This window comes from Aphelocoma coerulescens, chromosome 1, assembly GCF_041296385.1.
Source record: "Aphelocoma coerulescens isolate FSJ_1873_10779 chromosome 1, UR_Acoe_1.0, whole genome shotgun sequence".
Taxonomy (NCBI): Eukaryota; Metazoa; Chordata; class Aves; order Passeriformes; family Corvidae; genus Aphelocoma; species Aphelocoma coerulescens.
This window is the reverse complement of record NC_091013.1, coordinates 50,052,453-50,064,623: the sequence shown is the minus strand read 5'-3', so window position 1 is coordinate 50,064,623 and position 12,171 is coordinate 50,052,453. Positions and strand designations below refer to the sequence as shown.

General features: G+C 35.5%; 1 protein-coding gene across 8 annotated transcripts in view; it reads left to right on the top strand.

Annotated features, from left to right (window-relative positions):
- SCEL (sciellin) overlaps positions 1-12,171 on the top strand; it is a 123,010-nt gene that overhangs the window by 96,224 nt on the left and 14,615 nt on the right. For all 8 annotated transcript variants that reach the window (XM_069008591.1, XM_069008609.1, XM_069008594.1 and 5 more), the window contains 2 exons: positions 428-499; positions 11,758-11,817. In XM_069008591.1, the coding sequence (XP_068864692.1) occupies positions 428-499; positions 11,758-11,817 (132 nt within the window). The remainder of the gene's footprint in view (positions 1-427; positions 500-11,757; positions 11,818-12,171) is intronic.

Here is a 12,171-nt window from a genome sequence, read left to right as displayed (position 1 = left end):
AAAGTTTTGTCTTTACTAGATAAGATTTGTTTATCAGGTAAGAGAAAAGGTTTTTCAACTTTTTTTACTGCTAAAGTAATTTTTGAACAGTAAAGAAACTCCACTTTATTACTATATCCATACTAGCAAAACAGCTAGTCTTGGCATATTAGTTTTCCAAAAAGCTCAGTTGATGTGGTAATCTAGTGAACTAAAGCATTACATTTCTTGTTTTATATATGTATAATTCTTTATACACGTATTATATGTATGTTTTTATAGTATTTAAAGAAAAAAACCCAGAAAAAATTCTCAAAGACAATGCAAACTCGCTGTGGTTACACCTGAAAGAAATATAATATCTACAATAATAAACCATTTAAGTGATACAATGTGTTGTCAAGTATCTTCTTGTGCCTTAAGTATGTTTTCACCATTCCTGTTGCAGGGCTGCCCTTTCATCAGAACAGGTGACCCATCAGAAATCAAAGTCTGATGTGGACGATCAGACTACAGAAAGGTAACATGAACAGTATAATCAAAACAATGTTTTGATAAGAATTGATTAATGTGATATTAAGTACTCAATTTGCTTTATTTCAATATTTGATAGCTCGTTTGGACATGGTGTTTGATTAATGCAGCACTTACCCAGTCCTAATGAATGGCCTAGAAGTACAAACTCTGAGTTCCCTCTCATTGACTTGCTAAGTTATCTCAGATGTTTCATTTTTTAATCTTTCAGTCTATCCAGCCCGCATCTTAAAAAGCAGCATATAGGTAGTTGCTGCAAATATTTGGAAAGAGAAAAATCGGGGTAGTATGGATTATACAGTGTATTTTCTTTGCTCTTCAAGACATTGAGGGTGAAGTAGTAACTACACTTTATTATATATATAAAAAACCCCCAACTTGTGCACTGTAGTGTTTAGCATTTTGAATGGTGAAAACCCAACATACACCCTTTAGGATGACAAAATTAGTATGTCTCAACAGATGGACTTGTTTTTGAGGGATGAGTTAGATGGCATAATGTATTAATCTTTGAAAGTCTGCAGAATACCATAAAAATCATTGGTGGAAAAGATACAGAAATTTAAAATTTTTTTTAACTAAAACTTCAGCAAATTGTAAGGTTCTGTGCTGACAGAGATGTTATCTTTTTCAAAGTAATCAGCAATAACTACCCCATCCCTGGAAGTGTTACAGACCAGGTTGGATAGGGCTCTAAGCAACCTGAGAGCTCTAAGCTCTAAGCTCTAAGCAGGTGCTCTAAGATGCACCTGCCCATGGGAAAGGGATTGGAACGGGATGATTTTTAAGGTCCCTTCCAACCCAATGACATTCTATGACTTTATGATTCTATAAACATGCAAAAAATTGTACTCTGTGTCCTTTACCAGAGTAAAAAGCCTGAATGTGCAATTAAAAATTGAATTAAATTAGAAACAGATTTCTAGATATGCACTGAGAATTAAAATAGCTCATTTGCAGTTTCTATGAGGAAATATTAAATGGAGCAGACATTAAAATTAATTTAGATTAGCTAATTTTATTTAATTTGATACATAAAGTTCAGTTTTGTGAGGTCTGAAGTTCCAGTCTATACTATTTTGAATCCTGTTCCCCTCCCCCAAAGTCCTCAAAATGTAAAACCAGTACAAAATGACTAAGAAAGCATCCAAAAGATGTCTGACAGTGTAATCCCTAGGAAAGAGGGGAAAAAAAGCAATGTTTCAGTGAAACATTTTCCTGTCAACGAATGTGAAAGATCTTAGAGAATTAAATACGCCCAGTATTAACTAAGGAAGTCACAGCCATTCTTCACTGCTAGGGGCTTGTTAAGGTCTGACTTAATCCTCACCCTCAATCAGTTCACATTCATCATCCCCTGGTTGCTCTCATTACCATATCAAGCTCTGTATTCCTGTCCCTTCATTGGTGAAGAGCTGGAGGAATATTTTACTGGTCTACAAGTTTCTATGGCAACACTGCACTGCTATTTGTGTCAGTATATAAACTGTAAGTAGTCTGTAATCTTAGTGGGCAAAATTTAGGCCTCTCTACTGCTGCTATAATTCCTTTACATTTGGCTGATGCTTCAGATGTCATCCATCTGCTGCTGATGGGTTAGCTTCACAAAACTACAGATTTTTGTTACATTTTCGCTAACCAGAAATGTGTTAAGCAGCTGCCAGCAAAAGTTCCCTTTTGCTATTAAAGATTTCACATAAATACTACATTTTTGGCAAAAATGGTTGTGTCATACAGGGTAAGTAAACAGTTACATGAAGAGTATACATAGTAACATCAATTAGTATTAGAATATGATTTTAAATTGCGTCCTTTAGTTACCTATATTTTTACTTGGAGTAGAAAGATTTTCAGGTCATGCTTTTAAAGTCAGACTTAACTGATTACTTGTCTTTCATTCAGGATTCTGATAGGGATGTTAAAGGAATAATGAATTAATTTCAGTATAAAATAAATGGAAAATGGCAATTGGCTTTCTAACAAACTGGTCAGTGATAAACAAAAATCTTTCAGAAGGGATTTACCTGAAAAGGATGTCAGATACTCTCTTTTGGCTAAAATTAAAAAAAAAAAACAAACCCAATTACTATATTTCTTTTAAGGACAACATTTAGATCTGGCATCCAAACACAGAGAGTGTGTGTATATGTATACCCATCTCACATCTGAAGCATGGACATACGGACCTTCACCTGTTGGATATGATTGAGAATAGAATAGGCATCTCATGATGGATTAGGGCATCTATAGATACTCTAGGCAGCATAAGTAGGCTAGGACACAGAAAAAGTAAAGATAACTCCTGCCTAATAATCGTGCATCTTTCAGAGCATAACAGGTCAAATCAGCTCTCTTGGTATCTCACAAATGCAGCAGCAGATGAGCACTACACTGGACACGTACAGAGACATTTTTCTGATTTCCTCAATGGGGGGCCTTTTATTCATTGCTTTTCAAGTCCTTTTTGTGCTTTTTTCCACATCAGTGAAGATGTAAGATTCTCACACTGAATTTTTCCATTCCATAATTGTAGTAACTGTTAAATGCAGGTGTTTAAAACCTGGCATTTTTAAAAGAACAGTATTCTGCAGAAAATCACATTAAACCACTTCAAATAGTCTGAGGGTGTTTTACACCAGTAAAACAGCCAGTCTTTCATTAATGATTACAGTTAGTATTCAAAAAATCTTTGTTTCTATAAAAAGGTTTTTATAATGGGGTTCACTTGTATTGAACTACACATCATTACAGAAAGTAACGGTATTTGGCACAGTGAGCAACATTTATCAGGGCTTTTACAAAGTTATTACCACTAAAGGATGCAGAATAATCAAAAAGCCATATTTCCATAAGTTCATAAACTGCAGAACTAATGAATTTATCTTTTATTTTTCATAGATATATCAGAATTAATTCATGTTGGACATACCTGAGGAAAAGCTTTTGAGGGGATAGTAACAGGGGCTATACCAGAGATTAGAGATCTCACTCAGCTCTTAAGGCATCTGTAGTGAGATTGTCTGCTACCAGGGAAAGACTATTAGTCTGTAGGGGCAAAGGGCATATTGAAGAAACCCTTACATAAGGATGTCTTTTTTGGTATGCCAGCTACAGAAGTTATCTTGAAGAAAATATTTCAGCTGTATATTTGTAAGTATGTGGGTGAGAGAGGCAAATTCTAGGGAACAGAAGGGACTAGAATAAATTTTTCTGGCATAATTAAGAGAATCCTATATTCTGTACATGTTTTTCCCCTAGTGTACAGGGTCACTCACTATTATTACTCCTGTCAGGTAGTAGAAAATTCAGACAATGCTGTAAATCTGTGTTTACTATGCTCCTTTTCAATGATACTCCTATTTCACCCAAGATGTGTTCCCAGTTCTCATTGCAACAGATTGTGAAAGAACAACAGATTAATTACCTGTGCTTAAACTAACTCTTGTAATATGATCTCACATTTATATGTCTATCAACATCTGGGAACTTTGAAAGTGGAAAAAATATAAGATCCAGGGGGTTTTTTTAATATCATTAAAAAAAAAAACAACTAGTGAATTATTATTGACTTGGAATTTTCCAAACCAATGGAATTAAAACCGTGATGTCAGGTCTCCTAAATGAGCATTTATTGACAAAACCTTTCTTGTTCTAGAGCTGCGTAAAGCACAAAATTGAAAGAATATGTAGGTGCATTTTGCAACATTGGCTAATTATGTGTTCTCGTTAGACTGCCATCCCTGGAAGTATACAAGGCCAGGTTGGATGGAGCTCTGAGCTACCTGGTCTAGTGAAAGTTGTCCCTGCCCATGGCACAGGGGTTGGAACTGGATGATCTTTTAGGTCCAACCCAAACCATTCTATGGGTCTATGAGATAGGCGATTCCAAAGAGCCACTAGAAATATTCAGAGGAATTGTCTTAGGTGGGACTAAAGTTTAGATGGCAAAAATTTAAGGCATGGCTCCTACATGAGTAATTTCTGTGTGAATATTCTTTTGGGATGTCTTCTATTTGCTCTGACTTTTTAGCTAGACCATCTGGAGACCTCTAAAATTTTCTGGAGCACACCTGTGTGCCTCAAAAATCGTTGGAAGCAAGGATACTGAAACAGAACTCACATAAGCACACCCATAATTCACTAGCTTGCTTTTGCTGCAATGACAATTGTTTCTTTATGGTAAAGTGAAGTGGCTTTACACTTTCTAAATTGTTTTTATAGTACAAATCAATACAGTAATTTTTAATTTTTAAAATTTTTTTTATTTCAGCAGAAGGCCCTTCCAAGTGACAGGCTCCTTCTGTCTCTCAATTTTGATAATTTGGCATTCACTGTAATGCTGCTTTGCAGCTTTTCTGCCTGTTGATACAAATGATTCACTGTTGCACAGCTTCTGTGAAGAGATCCAAGCCCATTATTCCTAACTGAAATGTTAAAACAGTGTTTCCAGGGTCATACATATCCTCCCAGAAAAATGAATAAGTTGCCTTTTTCCAGTGATCTTTCCCAGTCTATCTCCTATAAAACGTTCTGATCAACAGCTTCTTCCTCTGTATTTAACTCCAAAATCCTCTGGGCTAAGCATTACACTGGTGTTGGCACAGTATAAATTGGCTTTCACAGTTGACTGCATTGCTCTTCTGTTCCCTACCCTCAGAGGTTATTGATGAAAGGTCTGAGTGAGGGCTCCTGGCACTGATTAGTGAGCATAACAATGTAGAAGGAAATGCACCCTGCTCCAGGATAAATGCCAGTCTTTCCTCAAAAAATTCCTTTATTCATTCTCAGTTATACTGGTCGAAACCTGATACAAGGACAGTAAAGCAGCCATAACATCAGATCAAAATTCAGCTGGGCCCATGATGTTAAACTTTACCCAATAAGATGCCTGACACATTTAATATACTCTAGACCAACTGTTTTAGTTCAGAGTTGGAAGGTCCACTTGGCAATTGGTTGTTTTTGTCTTGTCCTGTGCTGACATGACTAGTTCAAAAATGTCCTTATGGTTTTAGCCAGACTTTCTTAGTGAGGTCTTTGTGTATTGCATCATATCAGAAGAAGAAGCTGTTTATCAGAATTCTTTGTAGGTCAAGTGGGAGAGATCACTGAGGAAAGGACATCAGATGCAACTTTTTTGGTATCACATTTGAAAATATTCTATGTATCTTATTATCTATTAGAAAAAGAGAGTCATCTCAGTAGTTCTTATAATTCTGGTCAGTGCTTTTAATCAGAAAACAAATGCAGATCTATTAAAAACACTGTGCATGACTCCTTTAACAGAGCTGCTTCTGGATTGCTCATGATTATGTTGATGATGACAGAGTGACTAGATTCAAAACCTCACTGAGTATGCCTGGATTTGACATCAAGTGGCCCAGTCATTAAAGACATTCCAGCAAGTCTGAATATGCATGGTCCTTCAGTTTTCTAGTCCATATAGTAACACTTACAATATTGGTGCTTGGGTATTATGTCAACTGTTGGTGTATCAGCAAAGGTGGATGATTAAATTCTAGGCAACAAGGCAAGAATGCCTTCAAGAATTGGGGAATATTTGGAATTAGATAGAAGCTCAGGACTTTAACAGGTTAGGTAAGTATTCACTGAATAATGAGGCAGTCGTGGGCTCATACTCTACTGCCTCATCCTTGAGCTTCAAGAGCTTAGCTGGGGTCTGTTTAAAATTTCGTTATTCACTCCCACAATTTCACCTCAGCACTAAGGACAGTCAGAAAAATGTGATCAAACTTTTTAAAATCTATGTTTATTGATGCTTTCTTCATTGCCTTCAGAATTTGAGAATACAAATATTTTTATTATACAAAGATTTTTATTGCTTTCTCTAAAGAATAACATCACTAAAGCTTTTTTGCCAGTGTGATTCATGTTTCCTGCTTCTATGCCATTGGAACTTTACCTGAATGTTTTCAAGATTAAAAAAAAAAAAAACCAAGAAATCAGAAAGAACTATGAGATGTGCATGAATGTGTGGATCAGATTCATTTGTGTTTTCCATTTTGATGGTGATCTGACTTGGCACCAGTTACACCAGAATTTCAGAACCACTATCCACGGAAATAAGTGAGATTCACAAGCACAAATCACAGAACAGAAGGACTGAAAAGTATTAGATCTCTATCTCAAGCTGAGTTAGAAATCAAATGCAGACTGAAAAGCAAAGGGAAATGTAGACAATTCAATTTCTCTTTTTGATACAGAGCATAAAAGAAAAAAAAAATCACACTTTGTGATTACATATGACATTCATTTTTCTACTTTTAAAGATCGCTTACTGAAAATGTCCACAGATCTTTCTTACATGAAATCAACAAAGGCATGAGGTATCTAACGTTAATAGAATCAGATAATGCAAAAGACACTGTTCCATAAAGAAGGAACATTTGCTGATATGATATAGAATCAGAGATACTAAGCTTTTGAAAATTAGCTGATTTCTGAAGAGCTTGTCACACAAGCCTTATATAATGTCCCTTTCTGTTTGTGTCTGAGAGGCATAGGGGTCCAAGATATAGGAGAATAGGAATTCCTGGTTAAACTGAGCCATAAATTTTGCATGCAGCCTGCCTTGACAGCTTTTTTTAAACCTACTTTACTTACATTTTTTGCTAGTCTTTTATTCTGCTGGACTGTCTTCATTAGTTGTCAGATTTCTAATCCTATTTTACACAAGCAGCTAGAGGCAGAATAGCAGACAGCAGCAGCAAAGTTCCTGGCAAACAAGCCTATAGCATGAGGCCCTCAGTGGCCCAGTTGCACATGTATTTTTCTATCCTTCAAGGAGGGGCTTAATTTGGATTCACAGTGCTATTTTGAGCATTTTTCTGCAAATATGTTGTTAAAGTCAGAATAGGCTTTTTTTTTTTTTTTTAGCAGGTGGTCACTTACAAACAGAAAAGTAAATTAATCAACAGAATTGTCTTCCATACTTTAACAATAATGACAGGTGTACCTAGGTCTTAATACAGTCTTAATGTTTCTATTTTATAATTAATTAATTAATTTTCTCCAGTACCTGAGATCCTTTTGTACAATATGTGATACAAAATTTTCTGTACTGCCATTCCAAATATTTTTATGTAGAATACAAAAATGCATGTTAGTTATTCTGAGTTAGATGCTCCTAATTCCAGTCATGTCCTGAGTCTTTATTAAAATATTTCATCCTATTGAATTGTGAGCAAACTATATATTCTCCTCCTGGCAGGCTGTCTGACCTACCTCATTCTCATCCATTTCAAAAACATTCACCCTAGGCGGAGTGTTCACAGGATTTAATGGCTGTCTCAGAAAATACTATACTTGGAGGTGGCATCCTTTGGAATGACCTATGAAAAATGTCAACATCCATTACAGGCCACCTACCATATTTGAAAGATATTTCCCCTAGATGGTCTAAATTGCTTTGCATAGACGTTTTATGCTGCTGTTTTCCATCATCATCTATGTTTTAAAAAGTTGTTGACAAATGTAAGAAGTATGAATTCTATTCAGCCAGCTTTGGACACCAAAACAGCTTATTTTTTCAAGTGAAAATTATACTTGCAACTGGAAATCCTTCTCCACAGGAGCCTTTCACTGCATCTGATACTCTGATACTCAAAAAGCTTTTTTAATATATGAATATAGGTTAGTCGTTTTCTGCTTTACTACTTGTCACCTCTTTCAGAAGTATTAAAAACGATCTAAGTTATATTGTTGATTTTTAACACAGTAACAACTCTCAAATGAAACCTAACCTGTAATTCTGTTTAGGTTCTGTAATGCAGATCTACTCTAATTTTTAATGTGAGGCTGGATTATGTTCTAATATAAACACTGGTTGATAGCACTGTGTGCATATGCTAAAGTAAACGTAGCTTTGCTAACAAAGAGAGATGTAAAAAGTCAGCAAAAGTATGCCACGAGCACAATCAGATAAATTCTGAGTTATGCACCCTGCCATACAGTTTTTCCTACCTTACCTTTTGTCCTTTTATAAATAACAGCTCTTTAACTTTAGTTCCTAATAACCTGAACTATGCTCGAACCAGTAGCTTGCAGTAGTGTATCCTATGACCTCTGCTTTTCACTAAGGCAGCCACCTCAAGGCAAAGAACTTGCAGGATGTCAGTCCTGGTTACTTGCTGCAGTCGTGTCAGGATGTTTCATGAGGCTGAAAGTTTGAGAAATGTTACCAATACAACAAATTAATATCTTCCAAGGTTCTCTTTTACAGAACTTTTGTTTCATAGGAGCCATAACGTTTAGCTGAACAGGTCAGTCTGCTTGTATTTTTGTGTGGAAATCTGCAGCTGCAATCGTTTCTGTTCACTTATTAGGACACTTCAGAGTTCGTGTTCCGTGAATCAGGCTGTAGATGACAAGGAGTGCACTAGTAGCCTCACCTAGGTAACAAGTAAAATCTTCCCTGCAAGCCAGTCAGTGCACTGGGATACTCAAAGCACCAACAAGAACAAAATAACGTGGGAGGAAGTAACAAAATACTGTCGGCTGCAAAGTCATGGTGATTTAAAGATTACAGAAGGGAACTCACTCATCTATCCTTTGAGTTGCACCAAGGATTAATGTGAGCCAGTACATGCATTTCTGAAGGAATAGGTCTTAAATTACTGGAAATTTCTTTCCCCCAGTATTTCCAATCAGGCAGTAGGTCAAGTTTGAACCAATTTAGGTAACTCCTCATTATTTTTTTGAAAACTCTGTGCAAAGTAAACAAAGCAATTTAAGGTAAAGGAAATATGAAGTTACATGGAAAGAGTGTTAAAATACATGTGAAAACTTAAAAAGAACATGTTTTAGAACCAGAATCTTTCCTGCTCATCTCAAAGGAGCTTCTTCCCCCTCTTTTGACAGAAAGTTGCTACCTACAAGAACAAATATATGGGTGATATAACTTTCCAGTGTTCTAAGATAAATTTCTACAGCATTATTCATTCAATTATGTGGTAATTGATACTACAAAGATTAAGACAGAAAGTTCTAGTATTTGGGCCTTGTTGTGGGAACATATTTTATCTGTGTTGTATTGGACTGTTTTGGTAAGAAGGCTTCTTTGAGTAATGTATCTAATTCAGAGAGAAATACCCACAGAAATTATTAAAAAATACAAAACTTAAAGTTGTAAAAAAGTGAACAGAATATTTTATATCTACACTATGAGTAAAAATTTCAAATATACCTCTATTACTGAGCTAAATCTCATTAAAAGCGTATTGGGATTTGGTTCTCCAAATGCTTACATGCCTTTGATAATCAGACATAGGAGAGTACAGACACAGTGGCCTGCAGGGCACAGCTTTGCTACTGTCAGAGCTTTTCCACTGCTCCACGCTGGGAAAGTCAGCAGAAGTCAGCAGAAAGGCTACTGATAACTGTGCTGAGTAAACTGCATATAAGCCTGTGATTGCAGCCAGAATGAATAGGAGTCCCAGATCTGCTTTCTATGTTTTGGGTGAATATACAATGCTTAGGCTGATGTATATGTGCAGGTTGCATAGCACATAAAGATCATAACTGAGATGGCTGCAATTTCAAAGCTTCAGTAGACCTTGTAGAAGACTTTAAATGAACATTTAAAATACCTCTAAGAACAGAAAGGAATGGAGGATGCAAGAGACAAGAATAATAATGCTTATTTTACTCAAGCCAGACACATGCACAACTGTTTTTTTTGGCTTTTTTTTTTAATAAAAGTTGCAAAAATATCAATTAAGTAACTACCTGAGCTCTTATTTACACTTACTATAATTTTAGTGTTGCTACCTTCACGTAGGGAGGAAGCAACTTGCCATCCAATTCACCAAGGAAAGGATATTTTTGGATAAATGCAAGACTTCCGTTTCTGAAGGAATACTCTGAAAAGTGATAAATCTGTGATGATATAAAGAGAATTTCCAAAACTATATAATTTATTAATGGCTGGTATGGAATTCTAGCTAAATGACAGTAGACTCTCTTTGCACTGAACTGTTTAATTCCTAAACAAATGGAGATCTTGATAATCATATCAAAGAGAGCCCCAAATGTGATAAACATGATCAAGAAGAAACCTGAAAGGCTACCTTTATCTTTCATGGAGATGTTGTTTCATGACAGAGCAGGTCAGAATAAAAAGTCAGTAAAGAAACATATGGAACATTGTTGATTGCCAGGTTATAGAACAGGTCCTATAGGAGGTCATATAATCAAAGGCATCGTTCTTTCCCCATTGCTTGCTTTTGAGAAGTAAACTTACCATTTTTTTAGCGAGTTAATGTTACTAGATGCTAGCTTTTTAAGCAAAGCTGCTGGAAAAATTTCAGTAGAGGAGTTTGCATTTTGAAAATGCATTTTCACAGAAATGAAATGCTTTACAGAAATGTTGACACCAGTACAATCCTTCGAAGGAAAATAAAGGTACTCAAAGAAACACTCCATGTTTTGCCTTGATACTACTAAAAGTTCAAAAGTTCATTTAAAAAGTATGAAATACCTTAATTTAAATTTCTGTTTTTAATAGTTGCATTACATTAATATATTTTTAATATTAGTATATTGAAAAAGGGGAAATTAATTTACCAGACAGATCTAATTCAAGGAAGATTTTTTTTCTTACATCAGATAGTAATGATAAATCGCATTCTATCTCTTGGGTGGAAGTGCAAGAATCAGTGGGTGTAACTAGATCTCAGCATCCCTCAGTTTAAACATGAAATTCCTTGTGAGAAGGGAGAGTTTACTTGGGAAGGACCTGGTCTAGACAGCATACCAAATAGACAAAAGAACTTTTTTTTTAATTTATACAGAAAGACCTAGACCATAATTACTTTTTAGTTATGATTCACTCACATATTGGGAGTACTTGGTTCATTGTACTACGTGGTAAAGATTTTTTGTTATATCATAACATGTTAGAGGTCAGGCACTCTTTGAAGTTGTCCACAATACACGTTTAGCAGGAATTATTCTTTTTGACATAAGTACTAGGTATAACTTCTTGCTTCCAAAACATAATTTGGTGCTTTTATTCCAGAAAGAGTATGTGCTTAATGTGCATATGGTGGGCATATTTCTGTATCTATACCTTTGAATTACTAAAATGATGGTCATCAGTTCAATTTTTTCTTTCATAAAAAATGTGTCAGTTATAACATTTTCTAAAATGAGTATTTAATTTGATTAATTGACAGCTGGCTATACTAATTGGGATTTGATCTGGGTTTTGTTCTGTCTCTGAAGGAACCAAGACCTCGATAACCTCAGCAAAGAGAATCCAAGTTCTTTCACAAGTGACAAGGAGTAAGTCTTCAAAGTTCCTCAGGCCCTACTTTTCTAAGGCAGTGAGTAGTTTGCAACTATGAGAATTTCAGGAAAGGTAATGTTGCTAATCTGTAAAAAGTTTATATATTAATAAGTAGCATTCCTTATACAGAAAGATGAATATAAAAATACAGATTAATTCACTGGCATGTGCACTACCAGCTGAACAAGTACTACCTGTGGCAAACTTTCATACATGCCCTATGTGCTCCCACAATTAAACTGTTGCTGAAATATTCTGATACAGTTAGAGAAGGGGCAGGAAACAAAATACTGTAGAACTCATGGATGGTAAGTGCTGCCCAGCAAGGTGTAACAAAGCATTTCAATCAG